Source organism: Verticillium nonalfalfae (assembly GCF_003724135.2).
Source record: "Verticillium nonalfalfae strain VnAa140/NRRL 66861 chromosome Unknown scaffold_108, whole genome shotgun sequence".
Lineage (NCBI taxonomy): Eukaryota > Fungi > Ascomycota > Sordariomycetes > Glomerellales > Plectosphaerellaceae > Verticillium > Verticillium nonalfalfae.
Window position 1 is genome coordinate 60,721 of NW_021167333.1, and position 19,786 is coordinate 80,506.

Here is a 19,786-nt window from a genome sequence, read left to right on the forward strand (position 1 = left end):
TGACCAATGATCCCTTCACCGCCTTGCAAGAGTGAGGCCCCGAACGGATGAATCTTTTCGTCGCATTCACGATGATTCCTGCGCCTGGGCTGCGTCACCGATACAGTGCGAATATCGCAGTCGATTCGAATCAAACTGTCGTCAAGCTCGTTACCGAACCGGGACTAGTGCGTCGCGCTTTCTCTGCAGGCTCGGTGCTCAACCTTGAACCTTCAACACCAACGCGCAGTGCAGCTGGATCCGTTCGTTGCATGCGCCCGCTCCTGCCCACGCAACACCACTGTCCCTCATCTTCGACTAGAGGTCGATGACCGGCGGAGGCAGGATGGACACCAAAAACACCCAGTACCTTTACAAGGAGATTCGCCTGAACCTCGAGCCCTCGTCTAACATCTCCGTTGTCAACATCAAAGTGCCTCCGCCCTCTGGTACCAGCCGAAAGCTTCCAAACACCGACAAGTCGGGCACCGACGACGAAAATGTATTTCGATCGAAGAACCTAGCGAGCGCATCATCCATATTTCACCGCAAATACCACACGACCCCAAGCAGCTTTCTGTGGAGGGTGCTGGAGGATGGGACGGTGCTGAGCATACGGGCAACGGATGTCGCCAAGAATGAGAAGGATGCCGATGCACCATTGATCCTCAACTTCCGCTTCGCAGCACCAATCCAGCCCTCCTGCATTGCGTTTGCCGATCCCAGGGAACATGATGCGCTGTGTATGTTCGTTCTCGACGACGCGAACGTCCTCTATTCCTTCACCCTTCGACCCGACTACTTCAGAAAGCGATCCGCCATCGAGGCTGGGCCTGCCGAGGCCTGCAGAGTCTACGTTCCTTCCGTCTTCAGCTTCAAGCACCCCCATCGAATGATTGCGGCGACCGCCGACCGGGTCGTTGTTGCGCTTCATGACGGAGGCCTCGTGAGACTTGACCGGAACAAGGCCAACAACTGTAAGATTTATTTCCCCCCTCCAGCTTTCAGCTGCCTTGCCTACCTACACTACGTCGCTAATTTTCCGCAGCTGTCGGACACCCGTGGAAGGAAACGATCTACAACTCACAAAGCTGGACGCAAGGCCTGCGCAGCTTGATCCCCTTTCAAGGAAAGTCTCCGATATGGCATGGCAAGATCAACATGGATTTAAGCGCTGCCACGTCGCTGCAAGTCACCGATCTGGGCATTGAGGGCGCCTCGTTCCTCTTCACAGTCTGTCTCGACCACCGAATGCGAATCTGGAACCTATACACCGGCCAGATCCTGTTCACAGGAGATATTCTCAATGCCGAACGGAATCCACAGGAGGTGGGCAAATGGACTGTAGACCCAACGCAGTTTAACCTTCTGCAAATTGTTGGCCACAGTGTTGGCGTCAGGACCTGTGCGACCTACTCTCCGATCGGACAAGGAGAGTTCAAGCTCTGGACTGTAAGAGCACATGATGCCGAGACCATCTACGTCGAGGATAGCTTCCCCGATGTTCATCTCGTGCCTTCCGCGCCATCTCTGTCCGATGTTTGGACTCTCGCAGACTTTAACATGCTTGGAGACTCTGACGGCGGCATCCAGCTCTGGGCCTTGTGGAAAAACAACATGACCTATCGGGTCCAGGGGCTGGATCTCGATCAGGATCACGTTGACGAATGCTGGCAAAATAACTGGACCTCGGTCTTCGTCGACACCACGAGCGAACCTGCGCCGGCGTCTGGGCCATGTGACCCGACAGACGTGACCGACAAGTGGCTCAACCTGATTCTGTCGCCTGGCAGGTTCACTCGCAACACACTCGAGACCGCACTCTCCATTTACGAGAGGGGACTCGGCGCGGCGAAAGAAGGAGGTTCTCGGTCCCAGAGGGGCCTGGCCGAGTCGGTTTGCTCAGTCATAGCCTCGACAGCAGCCCTTGACAGGAAGTCGTCCGGAGGCATGGACTACGAGCAGTTCCGGGCAAGCAGTGAAATTCAGTGGCGGAGATTCCACAGACTTCTACTCGAGCTCGACAAGCAGCGGGGAGAGGCTGTCTCGCTTTCCGTCGACCCTCGCAGCGGTCTTGCTTGGGTTGTTTGCGCCGACAGCCTCTCTGCTATCAGGGAGTGCAGCAGCCTGGAGCGACTGTGTCACAACTTCTCGCGGCCAGACGAGGGCTCCGAAGACGTTGCGAAGCTCATCTCAACCGGTCTCGGCTTCCTCGACGCCTTCCCGGACAGCATGGTGCAGGTCTGCACCGCTGCGCTGCGCCCTGAGGTCTTCGAAGAGACAACCCGAACGGATTACGAACGCCTGCAGCACGTGTGGGACACGACAGGCTTCTGGCGAAGCGTAAGTGAGGATGACTGCTCGCAAGTCATTGATAGCTTTGGTCAGCAGTTTGCCTTGGTCTCAGAAAGTCTGTACACCGAGGTCTTTGAGCTGCTCTCAAGTGGCCACGACACCAGGCACCACAACGTTCAGCACCCTCTCACCGACTTTGGCAGGGGGCTTGTTGTCAAAGCAGTCCAGGAAACTGTCGAATTGCAATGGAGGATCTGCCTGAGTCAGTTGTTGCTCCTCGTCCACATGGAGTTTGACTGGGAACGGGAAGAAGACATGCTTTCGAAGAGGCTCGACGTCGGGTCGGTCTTCCGACAGTACCTCAGTTCTCTTCGGCGGCTAGAACTCATCCGCTGGCTGGCCACGACAGAGGTCACAGTGCCCCTGCAAGCTAAATCGGAGCGCTCAGGATCCTTCTCCGGAGGTTCCCCTACTGTTTCTCGGAAGAAAGAGGAGGACAGCAAGGTGATCACGGCCCTCGAAGGAAACGTCGGCCACCTTCTAGGCTTTCCAAGTGTCACCGACGAGCCCCTGGCAGGCAGCATCACCGCACTCATTGCCAGTCTCTGCGCTGCAGATAGCGATATCGAAGTGTCTCCGAGCCTGATTCAGTGCTCTCTCATCAGAAGAGAGAGGGCAGATCTTGCGGATGGGCTCAGCCCATTCTGTGACCAGACGCCGTTTGCTATATATGTGCAAGGACGTGTTGCACTTGGTTTGAAAGACTACGAATCGGCTGCCTTGAGCTTCCGGCGAGCGACCGTAGGCATGAGTGAGATTATACCCCGCACCAAGAGTCGCTCTGTATTGTTCACTAACCACTCGCTAGGCGTGCGAGATGAATCCCTAGACCGACACAGCAGTGGCCTCCTGGACGATGCCGAGTGGAATTTGCTTCACAAGGGTCCTGCGAAGTACTACTGCCACATCGTGTCTCTGTTTGACAGGATCAAGGCATACTCGTTTGTACTAGAATTCGCCGGCTTAGCCTTGCAATTTGCCCGCTCTAGCGAGGACTCTGAGACTGTCCAGCGCGAAATGCTGAACCGACAGTTTGTGGCAGCCACGACGACGTCCCGTTTCGATGCTGCCCACTCTAGCCTCCTCGCCATGGAGGACAAGGCGATGCGACACAATAGCCTGTCGCGGCTTGTCGAAAAAATGTGCACGAGCCACTACAACGAAGAACTCACGTCGCTCCCCTTCCCCGGCCTTCATGACCAGATCGACGAGATTCTGGCCTCAAAATGCAAGGCGACGATGGAGGTCACCGCCGGCGTCCCTTACCATCAGATTCTCTACTCTTGGCGGATCAGCCACAATGACTACCGCGGCGCGGCGTCGGTCCTGATGGACCGCATCCAGAAACTCAAGCATGCAGGCGAGGGCGACAAATACCACGGAGAGGATGTCCTGGATACGCCGGTCACCAAGCAGTACCTGCTGCTCATCAACGCCCTCAGCTGCGTCGACGCCAAGCAGGCGTGGATCTTCTCGGAGGAGCTGCCGCCGCAGAACAGCCGGGACACGAGCGGCTTCCAGGCGAAGCGCAAGGTCGTGACATTGGCAGACTTGCGCAAGCAATACCAGGACGAACTCGACAGGATCGCGGCCATTCAAAACAACCAGTTCGGGTTCGAGGCGGGCGATGAGGTCATGGATATTTTGTAAGGGACGGAGCACCCAGCAGAAGGGCGCGGGACACAGAGGGCGCGGGCCTTGTACAAGTAGGCAGAGAGAGGGCAGGTGAACACGTTTCCTGGTGGAGAGATAGATACCTCACGAACTGCATGAAATGGGAACGCGCGCGGTTTGGTTGTAAAAGTATCGTTTTGCCCCCCGTGTGTCCGTGAGACGGGGTGCTAGAGCACAGTCATGATTGCCAACGCCGTGCCCTATGCTGAGAAAATTATCAATGATAACCATTATGTACATTTGTCCTCCCCTTCACAAAGTTTGCCCCTGTCCAGCCCCGCTCCTTCGTCTCTGGCCGAAGCGGCCGTAGTCGGTCATGCCGGCGGTCCTGGCATGATCTTGCTGCTGTTGTCCGGAGCCGAAGCTGTGATCTGTGACTGCGCGGGCGCGATAGCGTCGGGCGCCTGGCGGTACAGGATAATCTCGGACTGCTTGAAGTATCGTCGCGCATCTGAGAACAAGTTAGTACGGGAGGAACGCAGACCCATCATATCATGTGGTGCAGGCCTACCCTCATCGATCAACACTAGACTGAGGTAATATCTTGTGGAAAACTTCTTGTTGACGTCTCGGAAGGTAGGCGTCAGGTCGAAGCCGCCGAGGAACAGACGGATCGGGATGGTCTCTCCTCGGGATGGCGAGCCGTCCATGATCTAGTCGCCCAAGCATGTCAGTAAGGCCTCACATCCCACCCACCGCGTCTCATTTCTGGCAAGCGCAGGTCTCGGAGCCAAACTCACCTCGAAGCGAACCAGCGTCTCGCTCTCGTTGTATTGGTTGGGCGCAGCACCCGTCGTCTCCCGTCGGATGATGGACAGCTCCATGTGCTTGATCTTCAGCCTGACGAGAAGGAAATATATCCTCCCAACAATCACGTCTTTGAGATGATACTTGCTCTTTGAGTACTCAAACTCAATGTGCAAGCAGTCTTCGATGCCAACGTCCATCTTGATGGAAGAGTTCATCTCGGGGGGGATGCGGTAGCTGTAGACCCAAATGTCCTTCTCTCGGATGACATCGGCCATGCGGCGCGAGACGGTGACGCGTGTGAAGTAGCGCAGCTTGACGTTGATGCCGTTGTACGACTCGTACTGCTTCTCAACATTCTTGAAGTTGAAGTCGAAGGTCTGCGGGTGCTGCAGCTCGCCGGGGGCGGCGAGCTCCTGGACGAGCGAGAGGAATTCGTAGTGATTGCCGCGGTCGAAGAACATCTCTGTGAAGGGGTGCGACGGGTCCTGTCAGTGTGTGCATCCCCGTATGCCCGCTTGGGAAGCGAGCTGTGCTCTCCAGCTCTCTAGCGCATGACGCGGAGAAGGGGGGTCGCTCACCTATGGTTCCGATGAATTGGACCTTGATGCCCGTGTGTTCCAATCGCTTGCCATCCTTTGGCCTGATCGTGACGGCGCCCTTGACAGACTCCCCATCCATGTACAACGGGGCCTTCTCGCGGCGGTTCTTGTCGAGCTTCACATCGACCATGGAACGGTCGTCGGCATCCTCGAGCACAATGTCGATGTCGACGGGGGTTGCGAAGAAGTAGGCCATGTTGACGCAGCCCAATTGCAGCGTACCGCGGATTGGAGAGGGTTCGTCGTGGAGATGCTGAGGTTGTGATGTTGGAGTGGGTAGGCGTTCGTTGGGGGGTGTGACGGAGCAAGCGGGAGGCTGACGTATCGGATGCCAGGCTGCACTATTGCACTATCACGGTCGCAGGTACCGCCCCATGGTCGTCGGTCGTAAACCTGGCGGGAGCTGCGACCGAGCTGGGACGAGAGCTCTCGGTTTGCGCTAGCGTCTCATTGGCTCTTCTTGTTCATGAACTTCACGTGATCGCAACCATGTGGCTGTGTGGCTAGGGAGGCTTCGGATGACCCCGCCGCCCGTGCGCTCAAGGTCTCTCAGGGCACGGGCCAGCCATGGTGAAAAAAGTTCCTCACGTGCAACAAGCCCTAGAGCTTTTTTCCCACCCACCGACGAAAGCCAGGACGAGATACCAGTTCCAGTGTCCCGAGTTGAAAGTAGCCAGCCTCACGACAACCTCGAACCGCCGACGACTTTTCGCCCAACAATCCCCCCCCACCACCGTCAAGATGAAGTACATTCACTCTGTCGAGTCCGTCGAGATCCCTGAGGGAGGTATGTGACGACACCAAATACCTCTCCTTCTTTGAAAAGAAGGAAGGAAATTCCGGCACGACCGTCATGGAAAGAACCGACAACCTGTCGATCGAATACTTGGAAGAAGAAGACTTCTCGACTTTTTTCTCGGAAAGGTCGATATGGGAATACGTTCAGACTGTGGATGAGCTCGCAAGGAGCAGAAGTGGCAGGCTGAATGCATGCTGACTTGGATTCTCCAACAGTCAAGGTTCACATCAAGTCTCGCAATGTCACCGTCGAGGGCCCCCGTGGTAAGTAACAATATTTTTCTTTCCCTATGTATCTCCACTCATCACCGTCGACCGAGTCGTCCCTTCTGTTGCCAATGCGATGTTGCGACCGTCGACGATTCGAAGACAGGTTCATGGCGACCATGGCTAACTCGTCAATTCCTCCCTCCAGGCAAGCTCGTGAAGGACCTCAGCCACCTGGCTGTCAACTTCTCCCAGCCCAAGAAGGATCTCATCAACATCGAGATCCACCACGGCTCCAGGAAGAACGTCGCCACCCTCCGCACCGTCCGCTCCCTGATCAACAACCTGATCATCGGTGTCACCAAGGGCTTCAAGTACAAGATGCGTTACGTCTACGCCCATTTCCCCATCAACGTCAACCTCGACAAGAACTCCGAGACTGGCCTGTGGGAGGTTGAGATCCGCAACTTCATCGGCGAGAAGATTGTCCGCAAGGTCGTCATGCACGAGGGTGTCGATGTCGAGATCTCCAAGGCCCAGAAGGACGAGCTTGTCCTCCTCGGCAACAGCCTCGAGAACGTCTCCCAGAGCGCCGCCGACATCCAGCAGATCTGCAGGGTGCGCAACAAGGATATCCGAAAGGTGAGCTCCCTCCCTTCCTGCATCTCATGCACTGTCCCTCCATTGTCGAGTCATCAAAAAACTAACACGCAACAGTTCCTTGACGGTCTCTACGTCTCCGAGAAGGGCCACGTTGTCGAGGCCGAGTAAAGGGTCGGCGCAGTGTCTCTCGGGTTTCTTTTGCATTCTGGGTCTTGATACAGGAGTGGCAGGGTTCTTTTCTTCGCATGGCACATTTGTAGCAAAGGGGCTACAGGCGTATACCAAAAAGCAAGACACGACCATCCTCTGGGCGAATTCACATCTCAGCGACCCAGATTGCCACACTCCTGTCCAGGATGAATGAAATGCTATGTGAAGCGGCGATTTAAAAAGTGACGATAATGAATGCTTGTTTTTCTGCTCTGATTGTATGATGAGAAGAACGTGAAGCACTCCGCAGCTAGTCAACGGATGTGACAAGCTGTATTTGGATTTTTTTCTGGGGACAAACAACCCCCTAGCGCTAGTGATGAAATCAAGGAAAAATAATCAAACTCAGCAAACTACGCCAGATCGCTTCCACTGACGGCAGAATCAAGGTCACGCATTACAAAACACTTGATATCGCATAGTCGTTGGGCATTAAAGGGCAAATGTCGCCCTCGTCGTCTATTCGCAAATGAACATCCGCAGTCATACAAGAATTGCTATGCAAAAGGGAGAAAGCACTTGAGCTATGCCAAGCCACTTCTCTCTCGCCTCAGACTTGCTTCCTTTCTCATATCGTCCTATCATCTTGCGATGCTTCGTTTCACATGTCCATCTCATTCGTGCTCTTGAAACTCTTTCCCTCTCATGCCCCATGCTGATGTCCCCCTGAACGCCGCTTTGCAAAAGAAAATCGAAATACCACACTATGTACTGTCCACCGTCAAGAGGCAGACATTCTCATCAGCCATCGTCGAATAATGGCTTCCGCCCATCTACCGCCGTGAGTAGCGCGATTCAGCGCGCGGTTCAGTCCGCCTCGTGCGGTTCGTCCGGCCGGCAGAGCTGCCACCTAGGTACGACGTCAGGTCTGACTGGTCATCGTCATAACGACGCGACCCAGACGGCGCCGCCGCAGGGGGCATCCGAGAGGACGCCCTCCGCGAGCCGGCGGGCGGCATGGGTGCGCGCGACCGCGAAGACTCACTGTCCGTGTACGAGTAGTACGAGTCCGTGTAGCGCGAGCGCGCCTTGCGCTCGGGCTTCTTATCCTTGCGCAGGTTGAGTAGCGCCAACAGGGTGGCGGCGCCGGCACCAAGGCCGAGCCACTTCGCACCGCTCGAGCGGTCCTTCTCGGGGTCGCGGCGGGCCGAGGCCGAGGCGGGGCGACCTCCAAACCATCCGGTGTGGCGGTCACGGCGGGAGTGTGTAGAGGGCATCCGGCTGCCACCTCGGTAATGCTCCTCGTAAACTTCGGTGCGCTCACGGCGACGGTCGTCCTTCTTCTTCTTGCCGCCGCAGAGCAGGGCCCAGAGGCCACGGGCAATGCAACAGAAGCAGATGAGGATGAGGAGGGCGATACCAGCAAGGGTGCCGATGACGATGCCTGCAATGGCGCCAGCAGAGAGACCGCCGCCGCCAGTGCCACCATCTTCACCATTGTCACCCTCATTAGGGATGGCGGTGCCGGTGCCGACAACGCCGGTCGAGGTAGCGGAGCCTGCCGAGTTGGTGAAGGTTGTGCTTGTCACACGGTAGGGAGCGGAATAGCGGGTCGTGATGGTCTGGCCGTTGCCGTCGGTAACTGTGGTTGTGATGATGCCGCCGCCAAATCCAGGTCGCTGCTCGCACTGGCTCTTTTCTTCGCTCGCGCACTGCTGCCACGCCGCGCAGCAAATGCTGCCGCATGACGTCTCACCCTCAACTTGGGGCACGCAGACACCGGAGCCGCCGACGCCCCCTCCGTGTTCAACAGTAGGGGCAGCAGGGAAAGGGGTCGTGACCGTGCTCGTGAAGGTGTTGGTCTCAGTCCACGTGGTTGTGTAGATGCCGTAGTTGCCACCAGCGCCGCCAGAGCAACCTGCAATATTTGCACTGGTAAAGCACACTTCGCCAGAACCGCAGCAATATTGCCCGTCACTGCCGCAGCGCTGGACGCAGTCGCGAGGCATGATGAAGCGGAAGCCAGCATCGTAGTTGTTGTTGTTGTTGTTTTGCAGCGGATAAGGGTGAGCAGCCACTCGTGACGGTGCCGACAAGAAGGCGAGGGTGGCAAGCAGCATGGCGGGTGGTGCCGCCAGAGCGGCCTGTGTGCACCGCATGATGGAGGGTAGGAGCTCAGAAATTGGCGATCAAGACCATGGAATGCGGGTGGTGGGCCAAACTCGCGTGGGTGTGGGCGTCCGCGTGGGCTTTTTTGACAAGTGAGACTGATTGCCGACGGGAAGACTGGAATGTGGATGTTGGTCCTATCCTTCTTTGACTTTGGCGTTTGGCAATGCGACGACCTTACTCTTGTTGGCAGTTGTGGCCGTTGGTCGATGCTGTAAGCGGCCGCAGTACGATGTCAGTGAGGGTTGAGTTGCCAGAAGTTGGGCTTGGTCTTTCGGGTATGGGCAGGATCTTGGTGAGAAGAGCGTAGGGTAAAGGAGGAAAAGTCTTGGAGTGAATGGGTTTAAGAGAATTGAGTGCAGGTGCAGGCAGAAGGGGTGGTAAATGGGTTGTGTTGATTCCCAGCCTCCTCCTTTGGTGGTTTCGCACGCCAGCCTCTCGCTTTTCTGGTGATGGGCGGCGGACGGAAAGCCGGGGACTCACTCACCACACGTTTTCAGGTACGAGATGTTCTGCCGCAACTAGACAGGGATCTGGGATCTGGAATCTGGGCTCTGGAAGGGATTTCAAAATCAGCGGATGAAGATCCTGTTCCTGGATTTGCCGGGGGCACTCAGATTTTTGCAGTTGCGTTTGTTCTTGCCTGGAGAAGAGCAGTAGCTTGGGGAGGTCCCTTCCTCTGATGAGTGACGAGTGACGAGTGACAAGCAACAGACGGACGAGTCGCACGGGTGCGGGGGAGGAGCAACGGGGTGCTGACGCGAAGCGATGCGCTGGCGACCACTTAAGAGCTTGCAGACTTGGCCCTTCCAGGGGGTCCGGTGGTTCACTGGGCGACTATCGCGCCCACCACGCTTCATCTGATCCTTATCACGGCCCAAAGCTCCCAGAACCACTAGCCCGGTTCCCATCTATTCCAATTGTTGCTACAGCTCCTCATGTAGAGAGTCCCAAGGAAAGTACCTAGGTAGGTAGGCAGGTGGCATGACTCCCGTCTTGTCCGACACCTCGTCGGCGCCATCCCGAGCACTTCTGCCATTGTGACGGAAACCCCTCACGAACCAAAGGCGTCGCATGATGAGAGGGACCAGCTGCACCTCGAGGCCCATATCGACCAGTCATCATGTCCGTCGGGCACCAGGCCCAGTTTCTGATGGCTGACGTCGATGCAGCTAAGGTTTCTCGGTCCTCGTAAACGCAAGACAGCACGGGTCGGTAGAGTGTTCCGTGGCCGGTGCCCTGCTGCCCTGCTTGTTGCCCTGGAGGAGAAGGTCTCGGCGAATGCCACAGAAGCAAAGACGGCGGCGTCGATCACCGACCGCCGTTGCCTGCCTTTCGCATGGCTGGCCCACTGACTAAGCCGTTGTGTTGCAAGCTTCTGCCACAAGCTGACTTGAAGCTCGTCCCAGGTACATGACGACAGCGTCATCCGTGCGACGGGGCGTTGAGTACATACGACACCCCACAACATCTGGGAAAGACGTTCTCTTGTAATCGTAACTCCCGGTTCAACAACGATCTTTACAGCCTCCAGACAATTTTTCCGAGGCGGTGCAAAGTTGGCGTCTGCATTCTGAGTGTTGACAATTATGTGGCCACAAATGGCAGGTCGTGTGTGCACAACCTTCGTCTGTGTTACCCAGGGATGCTTTGAGAATACTATCTCAAAACGGCCAGGTTCTCGCGTTAGCACAGGCAGGATTACGCTGTAGACCGTGCCGTTTGACTTTGTCTTCCTTGGTATGGCCAGCACCGAACACGGTTTATGCCATCGGGTTGTCGACAGTACTCATGATTGCCCCTCAGTCTATGCATGACGTTTTCTTCAGAAGCGAACTTTGTGGGGTCAAGAGTCCCGGCACCACCAGAATTGGAATATGGAAAGAGAAAAAGATTGAAGAGAGTTCCGAAGCGCTGCTGGGTATTTTGGGAACAAAGCGCGGGAGCGAATGATGACCCCAAATCAAACAACTCGATTTGAAGCGTACGCTGTGAGGCTTGATGTGAGCCCCCTTCCAGATCATCGTGACGAAGCCTTATGCCTTCACTCGCTATCACGAAAACGGGCTGCGAGTTCCAAGGCTGAGTTATCTCGGAGCGAATTGTGCCTTGATTGGTGACTGGATGGATCCTTGACACTATCGAACTTCTTCCTCGCCATCCTTTTGCCACCCTGAGATCGCTCGAGGCCGCAACTGCTACCAGGTCCCCAATGGGCCCGTGCACCAGAAGCTAGTGTGGCTGACGAAGGACAGCCACAATCCAGCTTCTGAGGCGCATGCGTCGACCTGCCTTGATTGCCCGCCTTGCTGCTAGTGCTAGCACTGGTGCTGCGTGCTACACTGCAGCTCTAGCCATCGACGTCAACCTCCCCCCATCCAATTTGGGCCTCATCACGACACCTAGCCACCGGCATCTCCAACGCGGCCCGACCTCGAACGTCAATTGACTTAGCTCGGCCCTGCTCAGCTCCTACACCGTGAACCAGGGTCGCACCCTCGACCCTCTACCACCGCCGCCATGTCCCTCGACCCGCCCACCTACCTGGCCTCGCTTCAGAACAACATTCGCCAGCGGCCCATCCCCTGGGATGGCGCTGTTAGGGCCGGCACCATCACCGAGGATCATCTCGCCCGAATTCGCGCTGCCGACAAGGCGAAGAAGCCCGAGGCCCGCAAGGAGGTTGTCGAGGCTGATCTCGATGGCTATCGCTTGCTCTTCGTCGGCGAGCAGGGCAAGCCCAGCGCCATCGAAAAAGCTGGCAAGAACGCCAACGTCATCCACTACGTCCTCGTCCTGCTGAGCGACCTCCTCCAGAGCGTACCCTCTCTCTCCAAGGCTCTCCTCAAGTCCGGCGACCCCTACAAGAGCTTTCTTCCTCTGCTCGCCAACTCAAACAATACGGAGGATCCGATACCTCTGCTGACGGCCACGGCCCTCACCAAACTCATCGCCTCCTCCCGCGACGAGTCTGCCGCCACCCACCGTGCTCTGCCTCTCCTTTTCACCTATCTGTCCGGTCTCTCCAAGAGCTCTGATGCTGGGCTCCAAGACATCGCCGTTCAAGAGTATTCATCGCTCCTCTATTCGCGCAGCTCTAGGCAACAGTTCTGGGACCAGCGCAGCGAAACCGTCCAGCCCCTGATCGACCTTCTGAGGAGTGCGGCCGGTATTGGCAGCAACGGCAGCTCTTCTGCCAGTCTCTGGAGCGGCAACACTCCCGCTCGCGACGTTGGATTTGCCGGCTCTCTGGGTGGCGGCGTCGGTTTGCAGTTGCTATACCATGTACTTCTCGTCATGTGGCAGCTTAGTTTTGAGGCCGAAGATATTGGCGATGAGCTGAGCGAGTAAGCAACTATCTTTCATAGGCATGAGGTAACATAACTGACTGGAGAGCAGCGAGTACGATATTGTTCTTCTCTACACGCACCTCCTCCGCCTGTCGCCCAAGGAGAAGACCACGCGCCTCATCGTGTCGACCCTCCATAACCTGCTCGAGTCGAACCAGAAGACGCTCCTTCCGACCGCGGTCCTCGCGCGCCTGCCTACGCTTCTCACGAATGTCAGCGGTAGACACATGACGGACCCGGACCTGCTTGAGGACCTCGCTAGCCTCAAGGAACTTCTCGAGGAGTACGCCAAGACCAAGACCAACTTTGACGAGTATGTGGCCGAGGTACAGTCGGGCCACCTGCGCTGGTCGCCGCCGCACCGCAGCCAGGTCTTCTGGGCCGAGAACGCGCGTAAGATCCTCGACCACGACAAGGGTGACATCCCGCGGAGGCTCGCCGAGATCATGAAGACGCCGTGGGACAGCGATAAGCAGGTGCTCGCCATTGCGTGCAACGACGTTGGCGCGCTCGTGCGCGAGGTGCCTGAAAGGCGGTACCAGCTTGAGAAGCTTGGGCTCAAGACGCGCGTCATGGAGCTCATGGGCGAGGCAGACGAGAGCGTGCGATGGGAGAGCCTGCGCGCTTTGGGCGGCTGGCTGAAGTACAGCTTTGACGGCTGAGCGGCAGGTATCCTGGGTGCGCATGAGGGCAGAGGTTTTATGACGCGCTGGAGGTGGAGGCTGTTGTAGGATTGTGGAGTCGAGCATTCGTTGTCGTAGGCTTTGACAAGTAGCCTATAGAGCACTGTACTGATTTTGTCTTGAAGCTGTACACGTGAACCTGCCTCTGTTGCTCACCACATGGTGCCGGCAGGACTAGACTGTCACTACTGGTATGGGTTGCCTAGCCACTGTTCCGGTTTCTTCTCAATATTATCACCTTCCTCAGGCCCAGCCCTTCATAAGCCTCGCAGGCTGCCTTTTCCCCAACAAGGGCCGCTACAGCGTGACGCATGGTGTAGCGACCCTAGAGGTCACCCTAAGCAAATACCCATATCACATGCCTCTACCCTGTGAGGGCGCGCAGGCCAGAAGGCGCGTAGAGGGATCACCGGTTCGAGATGGGCTGTCGACCAGGGAGGAATCCCTTTTGTCATTTGTTCGTCAGCAGTCTCAATACTGGGAACTGTAGAAACCATTGGAGCTTCTCTGAAAAAACGCTATTTTGAAGTGCGTTTTCTTAAAAATCATGCCAACCAACTCTGCCCAGAGCATGAACCCCCAGGTACCTAAATATAATCAGTGCTTCGAATGCTTCTGGATGACGTCAACCCGAGTGAGCTTGACGGTGCACAAATTGAAGCAATTTTGAGCTATGGTTGTCGGTACGTAATATGTGACAACGACAATTGAAGCCGATTGACTCGCGTAGCCTGGAGCTGGAGCCGTGGAGGAGCAAGCTGCCAGGCCCCTAGCAAACCAGAGGCCGTGTGTGAGCTCCGAGGTCGCCCTTTCCCGGGTCAGTGACTCGACCGACCGCGGCTTCCATCGGACCCGCAGATAAAGGCCCGCCAACCACCTGGATCCTTCCTGCCTCGACCCGACTTCACATGGCAAGTGACGGAGGCTCGACGTTGCCTCTATCTTACTCACAACTCTCCACCTCTCAATTGCCAACCTCCATCGCTTCCTTTTCACACGCCTATTGACACCTCGATTGACCCCTTCGAGCCGTCAGAATGTCTCGTGTCAGGCTGCTCGCTGTAGCCCGTGCGGCCCGCCCGCTGCTCCTCGCCTCAGCTCCCCGCACTGCAGCCCCCATGGCCATGGCCGCTCGCCCGCGCTTCTACACAGGTCCCGCGCCGCCCTCGCCTGAGGCCCGCCAGGAATGGCGCGCCCAGCTGGCCGCCTCGGCCAAGCAGGACAAGACACCCCTATACGACTTTCACGTCGCCCACGGCGGCAAGATGGTCCTCTTTGGCGGCCACCACATGCCCGTCCAGTACGCCGACCTGTCCCTCGCCCAGTCTCACCACTTCACCCGCGAGCACGCCAGTCTCTTCGACGTCAGCCACATGGTCCAGCACCGCTTCACTGGTCCCCAGGCTGCCGCCTTCCTCGAGAAGGTGACGCCTTCGGGCGTGCGTGACATGGAGATTGGCACGAGTAAGCTGAGCACCTTCCTGTGGCCCGGTACGGGTGGCATCGTCGACGACACGATGATCACGCGCACCGAGGAGGAGGAGTACCGCGTCGTCTCCAACGCAGGCACGCGCGAAAAGGTCTTTGAGTACCTGACCGAGCACACGGCCGCCCTGCAGAAGCCCGAAGGCGGCGAGTTCTGGTGGGAGGTGCTCCAGGGCCTCGGCCTCGTGGCGCTGCAGGGCCCTCAGAGCGCCGAGGTTCTGCAGAAGGTCATTGACCCGGCTGAGGGCGTCGACCTGTCGGCAGTGTACTTTGGCCAGACGGTGTGGGCTCGCCTGCGCGCGCAGAACGAGAGCGGCGAGTGGATCGTGCTTCCTGGCAAGGCCATGATCAGCCGCGGTGGGTACACGGGGGAGGACGGCTTCGAGGTCAGCTTCGAGTCGCCCGGAAACGAGGCGACGCGCCTCGCTGAGACGCTGCTCTCGACGGCCGGGCCCGAGACGCTGCGTCTTGCTGGCCTCGGCGCACGCGACAGCCTGCGTCTGGAGGCAGGCATGTGCCTATACGGTCACGACATTGACGACACGACGACGCCGGTGGAGGCGGCGCTCTCGTGGATCATCCCCAAGGAGCGGCGGCGCGCGGACGCGGGCTTCCACGGCGCCGAGGCGATCGCGCCGCAGCTCGTGGTCAAGAGCAAGGGCGGGCAGGGCGTCGACCGGCGCCGAGTGGGCTTCGTCGTGGCCGGTGCGCCCGCACGCGAGGGCGCCGAGATCTTCACCAAGGAGGGCGAGAAGGTGGGTGTCGTGACGAGCGGGTCGCCGAGCCCGACGCTGGGTAAGAACATTGCCATGGGTTACGTGCGTGACGGCCTGCACAAGGCGGGCACCGAGCTCGATGTTGTCGTGCGCGGCAAGAAGAGGGGCCTGACGGTGACCAAGATGCCGTTCGTCGCGGCCAAGTACTTCAAGGGCCCCATGCCTGCACCGGCATGAGGCGTCTGACGGGCATTCCTCTTTTTTTATTCGCAATTGGCGGCAGCAAAAGGGTGTACGAGGAGCGAGCTTTCAACAAGGTTTCCCTTGGGTACGGTGTTTTGTTTTGTTCGGGTCTGTTCTGTTTTCGGGTGCGCTGGTGGACAGAGGTATCCAAGGTAGCAAACATGAAGAATTTCAACAGGGGCGCAAGGTGCCAGAGAGTATCGAATATTCATGAACAGGCACACCATGTGTTGCGGGTTGCACTTCAATGACAGCACGACGACGACGATGGGCGAGAGGTGTGTATATGTCGGCGCAATTTTACCATGGGAAGTCATCACGGAAAACAATCTATGACAACCCTCAAACGAACGCTTCATTCATCTGGCAACTCAACCCTCCAACAGCGCGACATGGAGGATGCAGCGCCGCTTAGGTGGAGGGGAACCGTTGCAGGCCCCTTCCGAAGAAGGGGTGGAATGAAGAAAAGAAGAAGGGAAATTCGAGCCAAACGGGCCAGTCGTGCAATTCTTTTTATTGTTGATGGTTCTTTGCGTAGAGGGGCCTGGTCACGTAAGCAGCCTACAGCCCCCCGGGGCCTTGCCAGGTGTTGGCTGCTGGCCCCCTTGGCACGGTGCACAGTACCTAGGCACGAGGCAGGCCAGGTAGTTAGGTACCTGTAAGGAAACTATCATGCAACAGAGGGCAAACAAGCAGGCCACACGATGCGTTGTGTCGACCATGTTGGTCACCATGCAGATAGGTCCACCTTCTGATCATCATCCTTCTGAGCCCTTCATGAGTCGTAGCGCAGATATACCGACGTCCAGCAGCAGCTCACCCTCTGCACGTGGGTGGCATGCCAGCCCAGGATTGGTTCGCGCCAAGACAACGTCGACAGACCCCGTGGACCGGTCCAGCGCTCCCTCCAGCGGTCTCGTGCGATGTTTGTGCTCATCCTCGTCGCTAGACGTCACACAGATGCGGCAGCATACCCTGATGGTCATCGACTCGAGTGCCGTCGTTGCTTCAAATGGTGATTCGAAGAGACTGGGCGCGCACGCATTGATTGTGCCCCCGTAGTGCTGGCCCGATTTAAATAGCTGGTGGCTTCCGAACGGCCAAGCCTAACGTACATAGCGGTGACGTGGGTCCTTTTCTTGCCCTTCCTCCTACCTTATTCCTCTCAGGTCAGGCAAGTCCAGACGAGCATTTCTTCCATTCCAGGAGCTGGCACATCATCTATCACCGCCAGCCTCATTCGAAGCCTTTGTCTTCCTAGTTATTTCAACCTCATCTCCGCTTGACCTGGGTTTTATCCAAAAAAAAATTGTGCGTCGTGTCATCGGTCGTACGTGCGACATACAAAGCGAAATACCCCATTTGACACACGCTCATACCGCGAACCCTGGATTGGTGACACCCACCCACCGCCGCGCCGCCCCCCCTTCGACAGGTGCAGCTCCTCCCCACCATTACGACGATTACAGCGTACCAGACGTAGAGCGCACTTTGGACTGGCGGACACAGGCTGCGAACATCCCCGTCATGGTCCTCCACCCGCGACCGCGGTCGCGTCTGCGGTACCTCGCGCTGCTCGCGCTTCCACTGCTGCACCATGGCGTCACCGTCGCCGCCTCGCCCCTCGACGTCGATGCACAGCAGAAGATTCTCGGTACACCAGATGGCGGCACCCAGGACTCGGGCGCGACAAACCCCCACATCCAGGACGAGTCGTCTGCGGCGTCACCGGCTTCAAAGCCCCGCAAGCTTCGCGGCAAGTTTCTGCACATCACCGATCTTCACCCCGACGACTTTTACAAGGCCCATACGTCGACCGGCGAGGGCTATGCCTGCCACCGTTCCAAGGGCCCGGCCGGCTACTACGGCGCCGAGACGTCGGATTGCGACTCGCCCTTTACTCTCGTCAATGCCACGCTCGAATGGATACGAGAAAACGTCGTCGACGACATTGACTTTGTGATTTGGACCGGCGACACGGCTCGACACGACTCGGACGAGAAGATACCTCGAAACCAACGTCAGGTCCTCGGCACCAACCGCCGCGTCGCCGACCTCTTCTACGAGACCTTCTCCGCCCCTCACAATGGACAGCGTCTGGCCGTGCCCATTGTGCCGAATCTGGGCAACAACGACATCCTGCCGCACAACATCTTGGTCCCTGGCCCCACGCGATGGCTGCAATACTACACCGAGATATGGCGGCACTTCATCCCGGAGGAGCAACGCCACACCTTTGACCTCGGCGGGTGGTTCAACGTCGAAGTTATCCCGAACCGTCTTGCCGTCTTCAGCCTCAACACGCTCTACCTCTTTGATCGAAATGCTGCCGTCGACGGCTGCACCACCCCCTCCGAGCCTGGCTTCATGCAGATGGAGTGGCTGCGCATCCAGCTACAGGTCATGCGCGAGCGCGGCATGAAAGTCATCCTCATGGGTCACGTCCCTCCCGCTCGCACCAACAGCAAGCAGAACTGGGACGAGACGTGCTGGCAAAAGTACAACCTGTGGCTGCGCCAGTACCGCGACGTCATCACCGCCACCCTCTGGGGCCATATGAACATCAACCACTTTATTCTGCAGGATACAAGGGACATCAACCTCGCCTCCATCAACGGCAAGCATGATACCGGCATGATACGCGAGGTGCAAGACCTCCACATGCGGGAGAACTTTGAGGACGACTTCTCTGTGGCCTCGGCGTCTGACTATCTTCGCGAGCTGCGCCGCGGCTGGGCCAAGATTCCCATGGCGGGCGTCAAGGCCCTGATGGAAGACGACCTGGAAGATACTGTGGAGGACGATGACATGTCTGACGACGGTGCCGAAGACTCGGTCGATGCGGCGAAGAAGCGTAAAGGCAAGAAGGGTAAGGGCCACAAGGGCAAAGGCCATAAGGATATTGGCGGCAAGTTCGCCGAACGCTACCACCTATCTCTGATCAGCCCGAGTATTGTGCCAAACTACTTCCCCACGCTCCGCATCTACGAGTACAACATTGAGGGGCTCGAGAACACCGCTGTCTGGACCGATTCGTTCAGTCAGCAGAAGTGGGATAAGCACGTATCACCTTTGGCGGCTGCGCAAGACGATGAGGCTGAAGGGCCCACGGCGACAATGGCTGACACGACCGACGAGGAGGATGACGATGACGAAGACGGTTCGGATGACGATAATGTCGACTTTGAGGCATCAAAAGGGGAAAAGCACAAGAAGAAGAAGGGCAAGAAGGGCAAGAAGGGCAAGAAGGGAAAGAAGGGAAAGAAGCCCAAAGACCCGAACCTGGTCATGCCCGAACCCCCGGCCAAGCACGCACCGCCGGGCCCAGCCTACTCACCCCAGCCCCTGACGCTGTTGGGCTACACGCAGTACTTTGCCAACCTGACGTATCTCAACAACGACATGACCCACGACGGCAACGGGGGGGAGCACGACGAAGGCGGCGCGTCTGCAGAGCGCTGGAAGGACGGCATCCACAGGGGCAAGGACCCCAAGACGAAGAAGCCGAAACCCAACCCATTCAAGTTTGAGGTCGAGTACAGCACGTTTACGGACAAGATCTACAGGCTCAAGGACATGACGGTGCGAAGCTACGTCAAGCTTGCGTACCGAATCGGGCAGCAGAAGGTCAAGGGCAAGATGGTCGAGGCGCTCGAGGGCCAGGATGGCGAGCCTGAAGACTTTGAAGACGAAGATGAAGACGAAGACGACCTTGGTCTGGTAGACGAAGATGACGAAGAGGATGAAGGAGAAGAAAAGGTAGAAGAGGACGAAAACCCGACGCTCAGCACTGACGAAGACGACATGGAGATAGAGGGCAAGGGCAACAAGAAGAAGAAGAAGCGGAAGAACAAGAAGAAAAACAAGGCGTGGATGCACTTTCTGAGCCATGCCTTTGTCGACACGGTGCCGAGGAAGCAGCTGAAGAAGCTGTAGCGTGGCTCGCATTGCTTGATTTTGCACGAGCTGCACCCGCATTTGCTTTCGAGCCAGCATTGCGTTGCGACTTGTTTGTTGTACTTTAG

The 19,786-nt window shown here is 57.4% G+C and overlaps 7 protein-coding genes across 7 annotated transcripts; 5 read left to right on the top strand and 2 right to left on the bottom strand.

The window, feature by feature from the left end:
* Window positions 1–307: 307 nt before the first annotated feature.
* Window positions 308–3,984, top strand: D7B24_000574 (uncharacterized protein; the record flags this gene model as incomplete). Its single annotated transcript, XM_028634829.1, has 2 exons — window positions 308–956; window positions 1,028–3,984. 2 exons carry the CDS (start codon window positions 308–310, stop codon window positions 3,982–3,984), a joined length of 3,606 nt encoding a protein of 1,201 aa, XP_028492503.1.
* A 338-nt stretch (window positions 3,985–4,322) lies between these two features.
* On the bottom strand, window positions 4,323–5,553 carry VPS26 (Vacuolar protein sorting-associated protein 26; the record flags this gene model as incomplete). Its single annotated transcript, XM_028634830.1, has 4 exons — window positions 4,323–4,459; window positions 4,520–4,661; window positions 4,749–5,221; window positions 5,337–5,553. The coding sequence occupies 4 exons, from the start codon at window positions 5,551–5,553 to the stop codon at window positions 4,323–4,325; spliced, it is 969 nt and encodes a 322-aa protein (XP_028492504.1).
* Window positions 5,554–6,098: 545 nt separating this feature from the next.
* RPL9B (60S ribosomal protein L9B) lies at window positions 6,099–7,133 on the top strand (the record flags this gene model as incomplete). The annotated part of the gene is made up of 4 exons (XM_028634831.1): window positions 6,099–6,144; window positions 6,372–6,419; window positions 6,571–7,004; window positions 7,080–7,133. The coding sequence occupies 4 exons, from the start codon at window positions 6,099–6,101 to the stop codon at window positions 7,131–7,133; spliced, it is 582 nt and encodes a 193-aa protein (XP_028492505.1).
* Window positions 7,134–7,948: 815 nt separating this feature from the next.
* Window positions 7,949–9,274, bottom strand: D7B24_000577 (uncharacterized protein; the record flags this gene model as incomplete). The annotated part of the gene is made up of 1 exon (XM_028634832.1): window positions 7,949–9,274. The coding sequence occupies one exon, from the start codon at window positions 9,272–9,274 to the stop codon at window positions 7,949–7,951; it is 1,326 nt and encodes a 441-aa protein (XP_028492506.1).
* Window positions 9,275–11,804: 2,530 nt separating this feature from the next.
* Window positions 11,805–13,296, top strand: VMA13 (H(+)-transporting V1 sector ATPase subunit H; the record flags this gene model as incomplete). Its single annotated transcript, XM_028634833.1, has 2 exons — window positions 11,805–12,631; window positions 12,684–13,296. The coding sequence occupies 2 exons, from the start codon at window positions 11,805–11,807 to the stop codon at window positions 13,294–13,296; spliced, it is 1,440 nt and encodes a 479-aa protein (XP_028492507.1).
* Window positions 13,297–14,354: 1,058 nt separating this feature from the next.
* Window positions 14,355–15,755, top strand: GCV1 (Aminomethyltransferase, mitochondrial; the record flags this gene model as incomplete). Its single annotated transcript, XM_028634834.1, has 1 exon — window positions 14,355–15,755. One exon carries the CDS (start codon window positions 14,355–14,357, stop codon window positions 15,753–15,755), a length of 1,401 nt encoding a protein of 466 aa, XP_028492508.1.
* A 1,533-nt stretch (window positions 15,756–17,288) lies between these two features.
* On the top strand, window positions 17,289–19,697 carry PPN1 (Endopolyphosphatase; the record flags this gene model as incomplete). Its single annotated transcript, XM_028634835.1, has 1 exon — window positions 17,289–19,697. The coding sequence occupies one exon, from the start codon at window positions 17,289–17,291 to the stop codon at window positions 19,695–19,697; it is 2,409 nt and encodes an 802-aa protein (XP_028492509.1).
* Between the last annotated feature and the right edge of the window lie 89 nt (window positions 19,698–19,786).